Source organism: Podarcis filfolensis (genome assembly GCF_964270895.1).
Source record: "Podarcis filfolensis genome assembly, contig: HAP1_SCAFFOLD_134, whole genome shotgun sequence".
NCBI lineage: Eukaryota > Metazoa > Chordata > Lepidosauria > Squamata > Lacertidae > Podarcis > Podarcis filfolensis.
Window position 1 is genome coordinate 13,749 of NW_028149441.1, and position 21,420 is coordinate 35,168.

Genomic DNA, 21,420 nt, shown 5'->3' on the forward strand with positions numbered 1-21,420 from the left:
CACATAGTCTCCTATTTGTTTGAGGTCAGCTGGAATATCCTGAACAAAGGAGGGCGGCCTCCCATACAGGAGCTCAAAAGGTGACAACTTAAGTCTTTTTGTGGGTGCGCCCCGAACACGAAACAGTGTTATGGGTAACACATCACTGCTGTGGCCAGCATCACCATATTTTCCTTATGACACTTCTTCTTCTCTTGTTTCTCAGCCTCATCCCTATTCCGATAAACTCGACGTGCAATGGCCATAATTTGGCTCATCAGCATCCTTTCCCATCCTTCTGATTTCTGAATTTTCTTGCGAATGTCAGAAGCACACTGGGCCACAAATGTAGCAGTAATCATTCTGCTGTTTTCAGGGGCTTCAGGGTCAAAAGGAGTCCATATACGATAGGCTTCCTGCAGCCTCTCTAAAAAGTCTCCCGGACTCTCATTTGGTTTCTGTTCTACTTCTGAGACTTTAGACATATTAGTGGGCTTCTGGCATGCCCTGCGGATACCTTGCACAAGCGTCTGGCGGTAGGTGGTAAGCCTGGCCAGGTGAATTGCATTGTTTGGATCCCAATTAGGATCTTCCAAAGGAAAGTTATCCTGGAGATGACGGTCAATATTAAAAATATTTCCCACTCTGGCCTGCTCACGCAAATATATCTGTGCCTTTTCAATTATGTCTCTTCTTTCCTCAGTGGTGAACAGAGTATTCAGGAGTTGGCGGCAATCTGTCCAAGTAGGACTATGAGTATTTACTATTGAAGTCACCAAGTCCATCATAGCCTGAGGTTTTTCTGCGAAAGATGGGGTGTGTGTTTTCCAATTCATCAGATCCGTAGTTGTGAATGGAATGTACTGGAGGGTCGAAGTTCGAGGTGGCCGTGGTCCGGGTTGCCCGTTAACCAGCACAGGCTCCTCAAGTGCATCAAATACTCTTCTAAGAGGGGCTACTACGTGACCTTTCTCTTCGCTTTGCTCTAGGGGCCTCAAATCATAGGGGATGGTATCTGTCCCAAGGCGTTCTTTTAGCAGCTTTATACGCCTGGCTGTATTGCTTGCTGACCGATCAAGGTCTTCCTGTAACTTCTGTAATAGTTCTCTAGGATTTGGATGTACAGGGGTTTGGAGTGGGCAATTGGTTGTTCCACTAAAGGAGACTGTAGATGGAGTTCTACTGGGACTCACAGGTGGAATAACCACTTCTGCTTGGGCTTTATTATAGGACTCCAAGGCCTCCTGAAGATATTTATCATAATCTATCAAGGAATCAAGTTCTGTGACTCCACCCCCATTATTCGTTCCACTTTCTTGCCTTGGGGTTACAACTGGTGGAGTATTTGGATTAGGCTCCCTTCGGTGTGGAGCATAGGGTGGAGGTGGAAGCACCTCTTCCTCTGGTCCCTCAAAAATGGGTTTGAGTTTATTTGGCAAGATTCCTTTCCTAGCTTCGGCTTTTACAGCCAATAATTTGCATCGTTGGACTTTGCATTCCCTTATCCATGGAGGATTTTTATTTAATGTGCTCAGCCAAGAATCTATATATGAAAATTGTTCTGGGCACCCTCCCGTTTCTTTGGCGATGTTAGTCCAAAGTTTGCTTACTAAATTTATATCAAAAGTTCCCTGAGATGGCCATTCAGTATTTTGTTTCGGCCACTCTAATTCACATAACGTTCTCAAGCGCTCTGGCGTCATTTTGACTCCATATGCCCCTGAGAAGGCTTTCTTAAAATTATTTAACATACATTCAAGAGGTGTATTTTCCCCCTTTGAACCCCCAACTCCCATTGTATGGCCCTGTGAAGTATCCACTCAGTCACTCACACACTCGCTTCGTGGGGTTCCTTGCCCAGTGAAGTCGCCTTACTGGGAACCGAAGTACTACCCACTCCACACTCAGGTCAGCTACAGATTGTACTTTCTCACACATACAATGCGCTGGATACTTCACCACACTCTACTTCCCAACCTTTCCCTTTTCCTCCACCAGACCACCGTCTGATGTACCCAACCACCTAGCGTACTCAGTTTCCCCCTTACTGAGACGCAGAAGTTTGATCAAGACTTCTCTTCCTCCCAATTAATTGGAGGGCCAAAACCCCTTTGTGCACTTACCCTTAGCGGATCCCTCTTTATTTCTCTGGTTCCCCCAGGTCCGTCGCCGTCGGTGAGCAGGGTATCAGACAGACGAGACTTCTGCGTTCCCCTGGAAAAATGTTCCAGTGCGCGCTGGGTAAGCAGTTAGTGGTCCTCCCTCTTGTACCCTGCCCAGTAAGGCGAAGGGGCTGCGTTCCAGCAGACCACTTATCCGAGTCACAGAGGCACCATAAAATGTAGCACCCTGCTTGTGGTTAACGCTTAGCTGGAATGAAATATTCAACGCAGCAATAGAGAAATTAAAATAATAATTTATTTGTCAGACAAATAAATGTGAGGCACAGTGGTATATGGTTACCAAGCTCTGGCCTGCCCTCCTGCCATTATGGCCAGCACTTATATTCCCTCAGCTCAGCCCCCTTGCTCCTCCTTTGGCTGCCTCTGTCCAATCAGCCTGGTTAAAATTCCTATTGGCTGTTTGCTAGAACCAATCATAAAAGATACACCCATTTCCTATTACCTTTTATGGGAGACAAAGAGCTATATTTCCTTCTATTTATAATTGGCAAACAAATAGCCATTAATCTCTACAAGGCACCTTAATTACCAGATAACCTTTTGCCCTAGACTAGGCGCCTTAACTAACATTTCATCTTTTGCCCTATTGCCCTATTCACTCCAAAACAGATGGTGGCTAATTTTATCTGAACAGACCTTTTTGTTCACCTTCCCACACATTATCAATGAAAGATCTCCTTCTTTGGAGGTCATTAAGCAGAGGCTTGACAACCATATGTCAGGAGTGCTCCGATGGCGTCTCTCTGTCTGGCAGGGGTCCGGACCCAATGGCCCTCGTGGTCTATTCCAACTTCTTCTATGAGTCTATAATTTCTTACTTTCTAAATCCTTTGCATAATTACATTTAAGCCAATATTTCATACATAACATATATAGATTTTTAGAAGCAAAGATCTTGTCTAAGTAAAAAAAGAACTTAGTAAAAGCTAAGTTCTATAAGTTCTCTAAATTCTCTAAAGCTTCAAAGCAGCTTCAGAGAGAGAGGCCTCTTCCCTAGCCAGCTGCTGTTTGTATTAGCTCTTGCCCTTTTAACCTTAGGAAGATGTGGCTCAAGTTTAATGGGAGGCACAATAATTAATTGTTTTTGCAACCTTGATTGTATTCTATCATTTGTATGGTCAGTGTGACCTTTTGCTCACAGCCTGTTTTATGACCGCAATAAACCAAAGGGGCCTCTGACAAAGACCTTGCCTGCTGGTGTCCTGTCTCGAAAGGAAACATTTGTGAATTTAAGCTCATTTTTTTTGGAATACAGGAATCTGATCAAAATATAAGCCTTGATAAAAATGCAGGCTATGATCAGATGCCTCAGAAACAGAAGAAAAAGATTTCATCAAAAATCTGACTTTTTGCAATTCACTCAAAAATGGTGCCAAACGGTTGCAAATGGTCCCCTGAGAGGTTTGGTGGTCGAAACAGAAGACTTTTTATCACAGGACAGGAAATCAGCCCTCGACAACTTAACCGGGATAAAAAGATTTTTTTGAAAAAATCGCTAATGCTCCCCTGAGATGTTTTCCACCGCCTGTGCACTGTCCCTCAGACCATGTGGCCAAACGGTTGAAAATTCTCTCCCCTGAAAGGTTTGGCGGTCGATACAGAAGGCTTTTTATCACACAACAAGAAATCAGCCCTCGACAGCTTAATCGGCGGAAGAAGATTTTTTTCAAGAAATCCCTAAATCCCGGGGTCACAATTTCAGAAAAAATGGTGCCAAACGGTTGCAAATGGTCCCCTGAGAGGTTTGGTGGTCGAAACAGAAGACTTTTTATCACAGGACAGGAAATCAGCCCTCGACAACTTAACCAGGATAAAAAGATTTTTTTGAAAAAATCGCTAATGCTCCCCTGCGATGTTTTCCACCGCCTGTGCACAGTCCCTCAGACCATGTGGCCAAACGGTTGCAAATTCTCTCCCCTGAAAGGTTTGGCGGTCGAAACAGAAGGCTTTTTATCACAGAACAAGAAATCATCCCTCGACAGCTTAATCGGCGGTTGCAAATGCTCCCCTGAAAGGTTTGGCGGTCGAAACAGAAGGCTTTTTATACAGGACAAGAAATTAGACCTCAACAACTTAATCGGCGGAAGAAGATTTTTTTCAAGAAATCCCTAAACCCCGGGGTCACAATTTCAGAAAAAATCTGACTTTCAGCAATTCACTCAAAAATGGTACCCAACGGTTGCAAATTCTCTCCCCTGAAAGCTTTGGCGGTCGAAACAGAAGGCTTTTTATACAGGACAAGAAATTAGACCTCAAGAACTTAACCGGCGGAAGAAGGTTTTTTTCAAGAAATCCCTAAACCCAGGGTCACAATTTCAGAAAAAACCTGACTTTCGGCTATTCACTCAGAAATGGTGCCCAACGGTTGCAAATGCTCCCATGAAAGGTTTGGCGGTCGAAACAGTAGGCTTTTTATCACAGGACAAGAAATCAGTCCTCGACAACTTGATCGGCGGAAGAAGATTTTTTTCAAGAAATCCCTAAACCCAGGGTCACAATTTCAGAAAAAATCTGACTTTTGGCAATTCACTCAAAAATGGTGCCCAACGGTTGCAAATGGTCCCCTGAGAGGTTTGGCGGTCGAAACAGAAGGCTTTTTATCACAGGACAGGAAATCAGCCCTCGACAACTTCATCCGTAGAAAAAGATTTCATCAAAAATCTGACTTTTGGCAATTCACTCAAAAATGGTGCCAAACGGTTGCAAATGGTCCCCTGAGAGGTTTGGCGGTCGAAACAGAAGGCTTTTTATCACAGGACAGGAAATCAGCCCTCGACAACTTCATCCGTAGAAAAAGATTTCATCAAAAATCTGACTTTCGGCAATTCACTCCAAAATGGTGCCAAACGGTTGCAAATGGTCCCCTGAGAGGTTTGGCGGTCGAAACAGAAGACTTTTTATCACAGGACAGGAAATCAGCCCTCGACAACTTAACCGGGAGAAAAAGATTTTTTTGAAAAAATCGCTAATGCTCCCCTGAGATGTTGTCCACCGCCTGTGCAACGTCCCTCAGACCATGTGGTGTAAGAAAAAAATGAACAAATTCCTATGCCCCACAAGTAACCCAGACATGCATTTTAAATAAATGCACACATAAAGTAGGAATAAACTAGGAGTAAACTAGGAGTAAACTAGGTGTAAAGTAGGTGTAAAGTAGGTGTAAACTAGGAGTAAACTAGGTGTAAACTAGGTGTAAACTGGGAGTAAACTATGAGTAAGCTTGGTGTAAACTAGGAGTAAAGTAGGTGTAATGTAGGTGTAAACTAGGAGTGAATTATGAGTAAACTAGGAGTAAGCTAGGTGTAAACTAGGAGTAAAGTAGTTGTAAACTAGGAGTAAAGTAGGTGTAAACTAGGAGTAAACTAGGTGTAAAGTAGGAGTAAACTAGGTGTAAAGTAGGAGTAAAGTAGGAGTAAATTACCCAATCACATGCAGCCCATTGTGTAAATAATGTATATAAAGCAGATACTTTGAGGGAACATCCATTCCTCCTCACCACTATGAGCTGAATAAAGAGCATGAAATCCACTCTCGACTCTGAGTATATTTCATTCTCAAACCCTCCAACACTTCTCTGATGAAAAAAGGGATGTCCTATTCAATAATCAATAAATAAAAATAATAGTTTTATTATTTATACCCCACCCATCTGACTGGGTCGTGCCAGCCACGCTCAGCAGCTTGCAGGATAAAACAATATACAATAAAACATGAAACTTTTTTTTAACTATATGCCTACTATATGGAAGTTAACAACTGGACAACAGAAATGGATTGTACACACTCTAATGGTAGCTGAGAGGCTGATATTGATAAACTGGAAGAGTAAAGAGATGATCTCCTTTAATCGGTGGATTGATAATATGGTAACACTTGCAACCTGTGAACGGACTGCTTACAAACATAGACTGCTTGGATAAATACGACAGTATTTCGAATGAATTTATACAAAATGTAGTTGACTAATTTATATTAGGGCGTGGTCCCAATTTCATCAAAAATCTGACTTTTGGCAATTCACTCAAAAATGGTGCCAAACGGTTGCAAATGCTCCCCTGAAAGTTTGGCGGTCGAAACAGAAGGCTTTTTATCACAGAACAAGAAATCAGCCCTCGACAGCTTAATCGGCGGAAGAAGATTTTTTTCAAGAAATCCCTAAACCCCGGGGTCACAATTTCAGAAAAAATCTGACTTTCGGCAATTCACTCAAAAATGATACCCAACCTTTGCAAATTCTCTCCCCTGAAAGCTTTGGCGGTCGAAACAGAAGGCGTTTTATCACAGGACTAGAAATCAGACCTCAACAACGTAACCAGCGGAAAAGTATTTTTTTTAAAAAATCCCTAAGCCCCGGGTGTCACAATTTCAGGAAAAAAATCTGACTTTCGACAATTCACTCAAAAGTGGTGCCCAACGGTTGCAAATGCTCCCCTGAAAGGTTTGGCGGTCAAAACAGAAGGCTTTTTATACAGGACAAGAAATTAGACCTCAACAACTTGATTGGCGGAAGATTTTTTTCAAGAAATCCCTAAACCAAGGGTCACAATTTCAGAAAAAATCTGACTTTCGGCTATTCACTCAGAAATGGTGCCCAACGGTTGCAAATGCTCCCATGAAAGGTTTGGCGGTCGAAAAATTAGGCTATTTACTACAGGACAAGAAATCAGGCCTTGAGAACTTGATCGGCGGAAGAAGATTTTTTTCAAGAAATCCCTAAACCCAGGGTCACAATTTCAGAAAAAATCTGACTTTCGGCAATTCACTCAAAAATGGTGCCAAAGGGTTGCAAATGCTCCCATGAAAGGTTTGGCAGTTGAAAGAGAAGGCTTTTTATCACAGGACAAGAAATCAGCCCTCGACAAGTTAACCACTAGAAAATTTTTTTTAAAAAAAATCGCTAAGCCCCGGGGTCACAATTTCATCAAAAATCTGACTTTTGGCAATTCACTCAAAAATGGTGCCAAATGGTTGCAAATGCCCCCATGAAAGGTTTGGCGGTTGAAACAGAAGGCTTTTTATCACAGAAAAAGAAATCAGCCCTTGACAACTCAACCGGGATAATTTTTTTTTTTTTTTTAATCGCTAAGCCCCGGGGTCACAATTTCATCAAAAATCTGACTTTCGGCAATTCACTCAAAAATAGTGCCAAACGGTTGCAAATGCTCACCTGAGAAGTTTGGTGGGGAAAACAGAAGCCTTTTTATCGCAGGACAGGAAATCAGCCCTCGACAACTTAACCGGGAGAAAAAGATTTTTTTGAAAAAATCGCTAATGCTCCCCTGAGAGGTTGTCCACCGCCTGTGCACCGTCCCTCAGAACATGTGGTGTAAGAAAAAATGAAAAAATTCCTATGCCCCAGAGTACCCCAGAGATGCATTTTAAATAAATGCACACATAAAGTAGGAGTAAACTAGGAGTAAAGTAGGTGTAAACTAGGAGTAAAGTGGGTGTAAACTAGGAGTAAACTAGGTGTAAACTAGGTGTAAAGTAGGTGTAAAGGAGGAGTAAACTAGGTGTAAACTAGGAGTAAGGCCGGAGTAAATTAGCCAATCACATGCAGCCCATTGTGTAAATAATGTATATAAAGCAGATACTTTGAGGGAACATCCATTCCTCCTCACCACTATGAGCTGAATAAAGAGCATGAAATCCACTCTCGACTCTATTTCATTCTCAAACCCTCCAACACTTCTCTGATGAAAAAAGGGATGTCCTATTCAATAATAAATAAATAATAATAATAGTTTTATTATTTATACCCCACCCATCTGACTGGGTCGTGCCAGCCACGCTCAGCAGCTTGCAGGATAAAATAATATACAATAAAACATGAAACTTTTTTTTAACTATATGCCTACTATATGGAAGGTAACAACTGGACAACAGAACTGGATTGTACACACTCTAATGGTAGCTGAGAGGCTGATACTGATAAACTGTAAGAGTAAAGAGATGATCTCCTTTAATCGGTGGATTGATAATATGGTAACACTTGCAACCTGTGAACGGACTGCTTACAAACATAGACTGCTTGGATAAATACGACAGTATTTCGAATGAATTTATACAAAATGTAGTTGACTAATTTATATTAGGGCGCGGTCCCAATTTCATCAAAAATCTGACTTTTGGCAATTCACTCAAAAATGGTGCCAAACGGTTGCAAATGCTCCCATGAAAGATTTGGCGGTTCAAACAGAAGGCTTTTTATCACAGAAAAAGAAATCAGCCCTCGACAAGTTAACCGCTAGAAATTTTTTTTTTAAAAAAATCGCTAAGCCCCGGGGTCCCAATTTCATCAAAAATCTGACTTTTGGCAAATCACTAAAACATGGTGCCCAGCTGTTGCAAATGTTCGCCTGAGAGGTTTTTCAGTCAAAACAGAATGCTTTTTATCACAGGACAAGAAATCAGACCTCCACAACGTAGTCTGTAGAAAAAGTTTTTTTTTAAAAAATCCCTAAGCCGCGCGGTCACAATTTCATCAGAAATGCAAATGCTCCCCTGAAAGGTTTGGCGGTCGAAACAGAAGAAAAAGATTTCATCAAAAATCTGACTTTTTGCAATTCACTCAAAAATGGTGCCAAACGGTTGCAAATGGTCCCCTGAGAGGTTTGGTGGTCGAAACAGAAGACTTTTTATCACAGGACAGGAAATCAGCCCTCGACAACTTAACCGGGATAAAAAGATTTTTTTGAAAAAATCGCTAATGCTCCCCTGCGATGTTTTCCACCGCCTGTGCACCGTCCCTCAGACCATGTGGCCAAACGGTTGCAAATTCTCTCCCCTGAAAGGTTTGGCGGTCGAAACAGAAGGCTTTTTATCACAGAACAAGAAATCAGCCCTCGACAGCTTAATCGGCGGAAGAAGATTTTTTTCAAGAAATCCCTAAATCCCGGGGTCACAATTTCAGAAAAAATCTGACTTTCGGCAATTCACTCAAAAATGGTACCCAACGGTTGCAAATTCTCTCCCCTGAAAGCTTTGGCGGTCGAAACAGAAGGCTTTTTATCACTGGACTAGAAATCAGACCTCGACACCTAACCGGCGAAAGAAGATTTTTTTCAAGAAATCCCTAAGACCCGGGGTCACAATTTCAGAAAATATCTGACTTTTTGCAATTCACTCAAAAATGGTGCCCAACGGTTGCAAATGCTCCCATGAAAGGTTTGGCGGTTGAAACAGAAGGCATTTTATCAGAGAACAAGAAATCAGCCTTCGACAGCTTAATCGGCGGAAGAAGATTTTTTTTCAAGAAATCCCTAAACAATTACAGCAAAAATCTGACTTTTGGCAATTCACTCAAAAATGGTGCCCAGCTTTTGCAAATGTTCGCCTGAGAGGTTTTTCAGTCAAAACAGAATGCTTTTTATCACAGGACAAGAAATCAGACCTCCACAACGTAGTCTGTAGAAAAAGTTTTTTAAAAAAAAATCCCTAAGCCGCGCGGTCACAATTTCATCAGAAATGCAAATGCTCCCCTGAAAGGTTTGGCGGTCGAAACAGAAGGGTTTTTGTCACAGGACAGGAAATCAGCCCTCGACAACTAAATCCGTAGAAAAAGCTTTCATCAAAAATATGACTTTCGGTAATTCACTCAAAAATGGTGCCAAACGGTTGCAAATGGTCCCCTGAGAGGTTTGGCGGTCGAAACAGAAGGCTTTTTATCGCAGGACAGGAAAGCAGCCCTCAACAACTTCATCCGTAGAAAAAGATTTCATCAAAAATCTGACTTTTTGCAATTCACTCAAAAATGGTGCCAAACGGTAGCAAATGGTCCCCTGAGAGGTTTGGTGGTCGAAACAGAAGACTTTTTATCACAGGACAGGAAATCAGCCCTCGACAACTTAACCGGGATAAAAAGATTTTTTTGAAAAAATCGCTAATGCTCCCCTGAGATGTTTTCCACCGCCTGTGCACCGTCCCTCAGACCATGTGGCCAAACGATTGCAAATTCTCTCCCCTGAAATGTTTGGCGGTCGAAACAGAAGGCTTTTTATCACAGAACAAGAAATCAGCCCTCGACAGCTTAATCGGCGGAAGAAGATTTTTTTCAAGAAATCGCTAAGCCCCGGGGTCACAATTTCAGAAAAAATCTGACTTTCGGCAATTCACTCAAAAATGGTACCCAACGGTTGCAAATTCTCTCCCCTGAAAGCTTTGGTGGTCGAAACAGAAGGCTTTTTATCACAGGACAAGAAATCAGACCTCGACACCTAACCGGCGGAAGAAGATTTTTTTCAAGAAATCCCTAAGACCCGGGGTCACAATTTCAGAAAAAATCTGACTTTCGGCAATTCACTCAAAAATGGTACACAACGGTTGCAAATTCTCTCCCCTGAAAGCTTTGGTGGTCGAAACAGAAGGCTTTTTATCACAGGACAAGAAATCAGACCTCGACACCTAACCGGCGGAAGAAGATTTTTTTCAAGAAATCCCTAAGACCCGGGGTCACAATTTCAGAAAAAATCTGACTTTCGGCAATTCACTCAAAAATGGTACCCAACGGTTGCAAATTCTCTCCCCTGAAAGCTTTGTCGGTCGAAACAGAAGGCTTTTTATCACAGGACTAGAAATCAGACCTCAACAACGTAACCAGCGGAGAAATATTTTTTGGAAAAAATCCCTAAGCCCCGGGGGTCACAATTTCAGGAAAAAATCTGACTTACGGCAATTCACTCAAAAGTCGTGCCCAACGGTTGCAAATGCTCCCATGAAAAGTTTGGCGGTTGAAACAGAAGGCATTTTATCACAGAAAAAGAAATCAGCCCTTGACAACTCAACCCGGATAATTTTTTTTTTGTTTTTGAAAAATCGCTAAGCCCCGGGGGTCACAATTTCAGGAAAAAATCTGACTTTCGGCAATTCACTCAAAAATAGTGCCAAACGGTTGCAAATGCTCACCTGAGAAGTTTGGCGGGGGAAACAGCAGCCTTTTTATCGCAGGACAGGAAATCAGCCCTCGACAACTTAACCGGGATAAAAAGATTTTTTTGAAAAAATCGCTAATGCTCCCCTGAGAGGTTGTCCACCGCCTGTGCACCGTCCCTCAGAACATGTGGTGTAAGAAAAAAATGAAAAAATTCCTATGCCCCAGAGTACCCCAGAGATGCATTTTAAATAAATGCACACATAAAGTAGGAGTAAACTAGGAGTAAAGTAGGTGTAAACTAGGAGTAAAGTGGGTGTAAACTAGGAGTAAACTAGGTGTAAACTAGGTGTAAAGTAGGTGTAAAGGAGGAGTAAACTAGGTGTAAACTAGGAGTAAGGCAGGAGTAAATTAGCCAATCACATGCAGCCCATTGTGTAAATAATGTATATAAAGCAGATACTTTGAGGGAACATCCATTCCTCCTCACCACTATGAGCTGAATAAAGAGCATGAAATCCACTCTCGACTCTGAGTATATTTGATTCTCAAACCCTCCAACACTTCTCTGATGAAAAAAGGGATGTCCTATTCAATAATAAATAAATAATAATAATAGTTTTATTATTTATACCCCACCCATCTGACTGGGTCGTGCCAGCCACGCTCAGCAGCTTGCAGGATAAAATAATATAAAATAAAACATGAAACTTTTTTTTAACTATATACCTACTATATGGAAGTTCTGGACAACAGAAATGGATTGTACACACTCTATTGGTAGCTGAGAGGCTGATATTGATAAACTGGAAGAGTAAAGAGATGATCTCCTTTAATCGGTGGATTGATAATATGGTAACACTTGCAACCTGTGAACGGACTGCTTACAAACATAGACTGCTTGGATAAATATGACAGTATTTCGAATGAATTTATACAAAATGTAGTTGACTAATTTATATTAGGGCGCGGTCCCAATTTCATCAAAAATCTGACTTTTGGCAATTCACTCAAAAATGGTGCCAAACGGTTGCAAATGCTCCCACGAAAGATTTGGCGGTTCAAACAGAAGGCTTTTTATCACAGAAAAAGAAATCAGCCCTCGACAAGTTAACCGCTAGAAAATTTTTTTTTAAAAAAATCGCTAAGCCCCGGGGTCCCAATTTCATCAAAAATCTGACTTTTGGCAAATCACTAAAACATGGTGCCCAGCTGTTGCAAATGTTCGCCTGAGAGGTTTTTCAGTCAAAACAGAATGCTTTTTATCACAGGACAAGAAATCAAACCTCCACAACGTAGTCTGTAGAAAAAGTTTTTTTTAAAAAAATCCCTAAGCCGCGCGGTCACAATTTCATCAGAAATGCAAATGCTCCCCTGAAAGGTTTGGCGGTCGAAACAGAAGAAAAAGATTTCATCAAAAATCTGACTTTTTGCAATTCACTCAAAAATGGTGCCAAACGGTTGCAAATGGTCTCCTGAGAGGTTTGGTGGTCGAAACAGAAGACTTTTTATCACAGGACAGGAAACCAGCCCTCGACAACTTAACCGGGATAAAAAGATTTTTTTGAAAAAATCGCTAATGCTCCCCTGAGATGTTTTCCACCGCCTGTGCACCGTCCCTCAGACCATGTGGCCAAACGGTTGCAAATGCTCCCCTGAAAGGTTTGGCGGTCGAAACAGAAGGCTTTTTATACAGGACAAGAAATTAGACCTCAAGAACTTAACCGGCGGAAGAAGGTTTTTTTCAAGAAATCCCTAAACCCAGGGTCACAATTTCAGAAAAAACCTGACTTTCGGCTATTCACTCAGAAATGGTGCCCAACGGTTGCAAATGCTCCCATGAAAGGTTTGGCGGTCGAAACAGTAGGCTTTTTATCACAGGACAAGAAATCAGTCCTCGACAACTTGATCGGCGGAAGAAGATTTTTTTCAAGAAATCCCTAAACCCAGGGTCACAATTTCAGAAAAAATCTGACTTTTGGCAATTCACTCAAAAATGGTGCCCAACGGTTGCAAATGGTCCCCTGAGAGGTTTGGCGGTCGAAACAGAAGGCTTTTTATCACAGGACAGGAAATCAGCCCTCGACAACTTCATCCGTAGAAAAAGATTTCATCAAAAATCTGACTTTCGGCAATTCACTCAAAAATGGTGCCAAACGGTTGCAAATGGTCCCCTGAGAGGTTTGGCGGTCGAAACAGAAGGCTTTTTATCACAGGACAGGAAATCAGCCCTCGACAACTTCATCCGTAGAAAAAGATTTCATCAAAAATCTGACTTTCGGCAATTCACTCAAAAATGGTGCCAAACGGTTGCAAATGGTCCCCTGAGAGGTTTGGTGGTCGATACAGAAGACTTTTTATCACAGGACAGGAAATCAGCCCTCGACAACTTAACCGGGAGAAAAAGATTTTTTTGAAAAAATCGCTAATGCTCCCCTGAGATGTTGTCCACCGCCTGTGCAACGTCCCTCAGACCATGTGGTGTAAGAAAAAAATGAACAAATTCCTATGCCCCACAAGTAACCCAGAGATGCATTTTAAATAAATGCACACATAAAGTAGGAGTAAACTAGGAGTAAACTAGGTGTAAATTAGGTGTAAACTAGGTGTAAATTAGGAGTAAACTATGAGATAGCTAGGTGTAAACTAGGAGTAAAGTAGGTGTAATGTAGGTGTAAACTAGGAGTGAATTATGAGTAAACTAGGAGTAAGCTAGGTGTAAACTAGGAGTGAAGTAGGTGTAAACTAGGAGTAAAGTAGGTGTAAGCCAGGAGTAAACTAGGTGTAAAGTAGGTGTAAAGTAGGTGTAAACTAGGAGTAAACTACAAAAGGGGTTTAACTGGGTGTAAACTAGGTGTAAACTAGGAGTAAACTATGAGTAAGCTAGGTGTAAACTAGGAGTAAAGTAGGTGTAAACTAGGAGTGAATTATGAGTAAACTAGGAGTAAAGTAGGTGTAAGCTAGGAGTAAACTAGGTGTAAAGTAGGAGTAAACTAGGTGTAAAGTAGGAGTAAAGTAGGAGTAAATTAGCCAATCACATGCAGCCCATTGTGTAAATAATGTATATAAAGCAGATACTTTGAGGGAACATCCATTCGTCCTCACCACTATGAGCTGAATAAAGAGCATGAAATCCACTCTCGACTCTGAGTATATTTCATTCTCAAACCCTCCAACACTTCTCTGATGAAAAAAGGGATGTCCTATTCAATAATAAATAAATAATAATAATAGTTTTATTATTTATACCCCACCCATCTGATTGGGTCGTGCCAGCCACGCTTAGCAGCTTGCAGGATAAAATAATATACAATAAAACATGAAACTTTTTTTTAACTATATACCTACTATATGGAAGTTCTGGACAACAGAAATGGATTGTACACACTCTATTGGTAGCTGAGAGGCTGATATTGATAAACTGGAAGAGTAAAGAGATGATCTCCTTTAATCGGTGGATTGATAATATGGTAACACTTGCAACCTGTGAACGGACTGCTTACAAACATAGACTGCTTGGATAAATACGACAGTATTTCGAATGAATTTATACAAAATGTAGTTGACTAATTTATATTAGGGCGCGGTCCCAATTTCATCAAAAATCTGACTTTTGGCAATTCACTCAAAAATGGTGCCAAACGGTTGCAAATGCTCCCATGAAAGATTTGGCGGTTCAAACAGAAGGCTTTTTATCACAGAAAAAGAAATCAGCCCTCGACAAGTTAACCGCTAGAAATTTTTTTTTTTTAAAAATCGCTAAGCCCCGGGGTCCCAATTTCATCAAAAATCTGACTTTTGGCAAATCACTAAAACATGGTGCCCAGCTGTTGCAAATGTTCGCCTGAGAGGTTTTTCAGTCAAAACAGAATGCTTTTTATCACAGGACAAGAAATCAGACCTCCACAACGTAGTCTGTAGAAAAAGTTTTTTTAAAAAAAATCCCTAAGCCGCGCGGTCACAATTTCATCAGAAATGCAAATGCTCCCCTGAAAGGTTTGGCGGTCGAAACAGAAGAAAAAGATTTCATCAAAAATCTGACTTTTTGCAATTCACTCAAAAATTGTGCCAAACGGTTGCAAATGGTCCCCTGAGAGGTTTGGTGGTCGAAACAGAAGACTTTTTATCACAGGACAGGAAATCAGCCCTCGACAACTTAACCGGGATAAAAAGATTTTTTTGAAAAAATCGCTAATGCTCCCCTGCGATGTTTTCCACCGCCTGTGCACCGTCCCTCAGACCATGTGGCCAAACGGTTGCAAATTCTCTCCCCTGAAAGGTTTGGCGGTCGAAACAGAAGGCTTTTTATCACAGAACAAGAAATCAGCCCTCGACAGCTTAATCGGCGGAAGAAGATTTTTTTCAAGAAATCCCTAAATCCCGGGGTCACAATTTCAGAAAAAATCTGACTTTCGGCAATTCACTCAAAAATGGTACCCAACGGTTGCAAATTCTCTCCCCTGAAAGCTTTGGCGGTCGAAACAGAAGGCTTTTTATCACTGGACTAGAAATCAGACCTCGACACCTAACCGGCGAAAGAAGATTTTTTTCAAGAAATCCCTAAGACCCGGGGTCACAATTTCAGAAAATATCTGACTTTTTGCAATTCACTCAAAAATGGTGCCCAACGGTTGCAAATGCTCCCATGAAAGGTTTGGCGGTTGAAACAGAAGGCATTTTATCAGAGAACAAGAAATCAGCCTTCGACAGCTTAATCGGCGGAAGAAGATTTTTTTTCAAGAAATCCCTAAACAATTACAGCAAAAATCTGACTTTTGGCAATTCACTCAAAAATGGTGCCCAGCTTTTGCAAATGTTCGCCTGAGAGGTTTTTCAGTCAAAACAGAATGCTTTTTATCACAGGACAAGAAATCAGACCTCCACAACGTAGTCTGTAGAAAAAGTTTTTTAAAAAAAAATCCCTAAGCCGCGCGGTCACAATTTCATCAGAAATGCAAATGCTCCCCTGAAAGGTTTGGCGGTCGAAACAGAAGGGTTTTTGTCACAGGACAGGAAATCAGCCCTCGACAACTAAATCCGTAGAAAAAGCTTTCATCAAAAATATGACTTTCGGTAATTCACTCAAAAATGGTGCCAAACGGTTGCAAATGGTCCCCTGAGAGGTTTGGCGGTCGAAACAGAAGGCTTTTTATCGCAGGACAGGAAAGCAGCCCTCAACAACTTCATCCGTAGAAAAAGATTTCATCAAAAATCTGACTTTTTGCAATTCACTCAAAAATGGTGCCAAACGGTAGCAAATGGTCCCCTGAGAGGTTTGGTGGTCGAAACAGAAGACTTTTTATCACAGGACAGGAAATCAGCCCTCGACAACTTAACCGGGATAAAAAGATTTTTTTGAAAAAATCGCTAATGCTCCCCTGAGATGTTTTCCACCGCCTGTGCACCGTCCCTCAGACCATGTGGCCAAACGATTGCAAATTCTCTCCCCTGAAATGTTTGGCGGTCGAAACAGAAGGCTTTTTATCACAGAACAAGAAATCAGCCCTCGACAGCTTAATCGGCGGAAGAATATTTTTTTCAAGAAATCGCTAAGCCCCGGGGTCACAATTTCAGAAAAAATCTGACTTTCGGCAATTCACTCAAAAATGGTACCCAACGGTTGCAAATTCTCTCCCCTGAAAGCTTTGGTGGTCGAAACAGAAGGCTTTTTATCACAGGACAAGAAATCAGACCTCGACACCTAACCGGCGGAAGAAGATTTTTTTCAAGAAATCCCTAAGACCCGGGGTCACAATTTCAGAAAAAATCTGACTTTCGGCAATTCACTCAAAAATGGTACCCAACGGTTGCAAATTCTCTCCCCTGAAAGCTTTGTCGGTCGAAACAGAAGGCTTTTTATCACAGGACTAGAAATCAGACCTCAACAACGTAACCAGCGGAGAAATATTTTTTGGAAAAAAACCCTAAGCCCCGGGGGTCACAATTTCAGGAAAAAATCTGACTTTCGGCAATTCACTCAAAAGTCGTGCCCAACGGTTGCAAATGCTCCCATGAAAAGTTTGGCGGTTGAAACAGAAGGCATTTTATCACAGAAAAAGAAATCAGCCCTTGACAACTCAACCCGGATAATTTTTTTTTTGTTTTTGAAAAATCGCTAAGCCCCGGGGGTCACAATTTCAGGAAAAAATCTGACTTTCGGCAATTCACTCAAAAATAGTGCCAAACGGTTGCAAATGCTCACCTGAGAAGTTTGGCGGGGGAAACAGCAGCCTTTTTATCGCAGGACAGGAAATCAGCCCTCGACAACTTAACCGGGAGAAAAAGATTTTTTTGAAAAAATCGCTAATGCTCCCCTGAGAGGTTGTCCACCGCCTGTGCACCGTCCCTCAGAACATGTGGTGTAAGAAAAAAATGAAAAAATTCCTATGCCCCAGAGTACCCCAGAGATGCATTTTAAATAAATGCACACATAAAGTAGGAGTAAACTAGGAGTAAAGTAGGTGTAAACTAGGAGTAAAGTGGGTGTAAACTAGGAGTAAACTAGGTGTAAACTAGGTGTAAAGTAGGTGTAAAGGAGGAGTAAACTAGGTGTAAACTAGGAGTAAGGCAGGAGTAAATTAGCCAATCACATGCAGCCCATTGTGTAAATAATGTATATAAAGCAGATACTTTGAGGGAACATCCATTCCTCCTCACCACTATGAGCTGAATAAAGAGCATGAAATCCACTCTCGACTCTGAGTATATTTCATTCTCAAACCCTCCAACACTTCTCTGATGAAAAAAGGGATGTCCTATTCAATAATAAATAAATAATAATAATAGTTTTATTATTTATACCCCACCCATCTGACTGGGTCGTGCCAGCCACGCTCAGCAGCTTGCAGGATAAAATAATATAAAATAAAACATGAAACTTTTTTTTAACTATATACCTACTATATGGAAGTTCTGGACAACAGAAATGGATTGTACACACTCTATTGGTAGCTGAGAGGCTGATATTGATAAACTGGAAGAGTAAAGAGATGATCTCCTTTAATCGGTGGATTGATAATATGGTAACACTTGCAACCTGTGAACGGACTGCTTACAAACATAGACTGCTTGGATAAATATGACAGTATTTCGAATGAATTTATACAAAATGTAGTTGACTAATTTATATTAGGGCGCGGTCCCAATTTCATCAAAAATCTGACTTTTGGCAATTCACTCAAAAATGGTGCCAAACGGTTGCAAATGCTCCCACGAAAGATTTGGCGGTTCAAACAGAAGGCTTTTTATCACAGAAAAAGAAATCAGCCCTCGACAAGTTAACCACTAGAAAATTTTTTTTTAAAAAAATCGCTAAGCCCCGGGGTCCCAATTTCATCAAAAATCTGACTTTTGGCAAATCACTAAAACATGGTGCCCAGCTGTTGCAAATGTTCGCCTGAGAGGTTTTTCAGTCAAAACAGAATGCTTTTTATCACAGGACAAGAAATCAGACCTCCACAACGTAGTCTGTAGAAAAAGTTTTTTTTAAAAAAATCCCTAAGCCGCGCGGTCACAATTTCATCAGAAATGCAAATGCTCCCCTGAAAGGTTTGGTGGTCGAAACAGAAGACTTTTTATCACAGGACAGGAAATCAGCCCTCGACAACTTAACCGGGATAAAAAGATTTTTTTGAAAAAATCGCTAATGCTCCCCTGCGATGTTTTCCACCGCCTGTGCACCGTCCCTCAGACCATGTGGCCAAACGGTTGCAAATTCTCTCCCCTGAAAGGTTTGGCGGTCGAAACAGAAGGCTTTTTATCACAGAACAAGAAATCAGCCCTCGACAGCTTAATCGGCGGAAGAAGATTTTTTTCAAGAAATCCCTAAATCCCGGGGTCACAATTTCAGAAAAAATCTGACTTTCGGCAATTCACTCAAAAATGGTACCCAACGGTTGCAAATTCTCTCCCCTGAAAGCTTTGGCGGTCGAAACAGAAGGCTTTTTATCACTGGACTAGGAATCAGACCTCGACACCTAACCGGCGAAAGAAGATTTTTTTCAAGAAATCCCTAAGACCCGGGGTCACAATTTCAGAAAATATCTGACTTTTTGCAATTCACTCAAAAATGGTGCCCAACGGTTGCAAATGCTCCCATGAAAGGTTTGGCGGTTGAAACAGAAGGCATTTTATCACAGAACAAGAAATCAGCCTTCGACAGCTTAATCGGCGGAAGAAGATTTTTTTCAAGAAATCCCTAAACAATTACAGCAAAAATCTGACTTTTGGCAATTCACTCAAAAATGGTGCCCAGCTTTTGCAAATGTTCGCCTGAGAGGTTTTTCAGTCAAAACAGAATGCTTTTTATCACAGGACAAGAAATCAGACCTCCACAACGTAGTCTGTAGAAAAAGTTTTTTTAAAAAAAATCCCTAAGCCGCGCGGTCACAATTTCATCAGAAATGCAAATGCTCCCCTGAAAGGTTTGGCGGTCGAAACAGAAGGGTTTTTATCACAGGACAGGAAATCAGCCCTCGACAACTAAATCCGTAGAAAAAGCTTTCATCAAAAATATGACTTTCGGTAATTCACTCAAAAATGGTGCCAAACGGTTGCAAATGGTCCCCTGAGAGGTTTGGCGGTCGAAACAGAAGGCTTTTTATCGCAGGACAGGAAAGCAGCCCTCAACAACTTCATCCGTAGAAAAAGATTTCATCAAAAATCTGACTTTTTGCAATTCACTCAAAAATGGTGCCAAACGGTTGCAAATGGTCCCCTGAGAGGTTTGGTGGTCGAAACAGAAGACTTTTTATCACAGGACAGGAAATCAGCCCTCGACAACTTAACCGGGATCAAAAGATTTTTTTGAAAAAATCGCTAATGCTCCCCTGAGATGTTTTCCACCGCCTGTGCACCGTCCCTCAGACCATGTGGCCAAACGGTTGCAAATTCTCTCCCCTGAAAGGTTTGGCGGTCGAAACAGAAGGCTTTTTATCACAGGACAAGAAATCAGACCTCGACACCTAACCGGCGGAAGAAGATTTTTTTCAAGAAATCCCTAAGACCCGGGGTCACAATTTCAGAAAAAATCTGACTTTCGGCAATTCACTCAAAAATGGTACCCAACGGTTGCAAATTCTCTCCCCTGAAAGCTTTGTCGGTCGAAACAGAAGGCTTTTTATCACAGGACTAGAAATCAGACCTCAACAACGTAACCAGCGGAGAAATATTTTTTGGAAAAAATCCCTAAGCCCCGGGGGTCACAATTTCAGGAAAAAATCTGACTTTCGGCAATTCACTCAAAAGTCGTGCCCAACGGTTGCAAATGCTCCCATGAAAAGTTTGGCGGTTGAAACAGAAGGCATTTTATCACAGAAAAAGAAATCAGCCCTTGACAACTCAACCCGGATAATTTTTTTTTTGTTTTTGAAAAATCGCTAAGCCCCGGGGGTCACAATTTCAGGAAAAAATCTGACTTTCGGCAATTCACTCAAAAATAGTGCCAAACGGTTGCAAATGCTCACCTGAGAAGTTTGGCGGGGGAAACAGCAGCCTTTTTATCGCAGGACAGGAAATCAGCCCTCGACAACTTAACCGGGAGAAAAAGATTTTTTTGAAAAAATCGCTAATGCTCCCCTGAGAGGTTGTCCACCGCCTGTGCACCGTCCCTCAGAACATGTGGTGTAAGAAAAAAATGAAAAAATTCCTATGCCCCAGAGTACCCCAGAGATGCATTTTAAATAAATGCACACATAAAGTAGGAGTAAACTAGGAGTAAAGTAGGTGTAAACTAGGAGTAAAGTGGGTGTAAACTAGGAGTAAACTAGGTGTAAACTAGGTGTAAAGTAGGTGTAAAGGAGGAGTAAACTAGGTGTAAACTAGGAGTAAGGCAGGAGTAAATTAGCCAATCACATGCAGCCCATTGTGTAAATAATGTATATAAAGCAGATACTTTGAGGGAACATCCATTCCTCCTCACCACTATGAGCTGAATAAAGAGCATGAAATCCACTCTCGACTCTGAGTATATTTCATTCTCAAACCCTCCAACACTTCTCTGATGAAAAAAGGGATGTCCTATTCAATAATAAATAAATAATAATAATAGTTTTATTATTTATACCCCACCCATCTGACTGGGTCGTGCCAGCCACGCTCAGCAGCTTGCAGGATAAAATAATATACAATAAAACATGAAACTTTTTTTTAACTATATACCTACTATATGGAAGTTCTGGACAACAGAAATGGATTGTACACACTCTATTGGTAGCTGAGAGGCTGATATTGATAAACTGGAAGAGTAAAGAGATGATCTCCTTTAATCGGTGGATTGATAATATGGTAACACTTGCAACCTGTGAACGGACTGCTTACAAACATAGACTGCTTGGATAAATATGACAGTATTTCGAATGAATTTATACAAAATGTAGTTGACTAATTTAT

At 41.3% G+C, this 21,420-nt stretch overlaps 1 protein-coding gene across 1 annotated transcript; it reads right to left on the reverse strand.

Moving 5' to 3' along the window:
- Nucleotides 1–315: 315 nt before the first annotated feature.
- On the reverse strand, nucleotides 316–1,980 carry LOC310755085 (uncharacterized protein; the record flags this gene model as incomplete). Its single annotated transcript, XM_083631770.1, has 2 exons — nucleotides 1,862–1,980; nucleotides 316–1,831 (listed from the first exon to the last, which is right to left on the reverse strand). A coding segment is annotated over exon 2 (1,460 nt), but the record flags the coding sequence as incomplete, so codon positions are not given.
- Nucleotides 1,981–21,420: the final 19,440 nt, after the last annotated feature.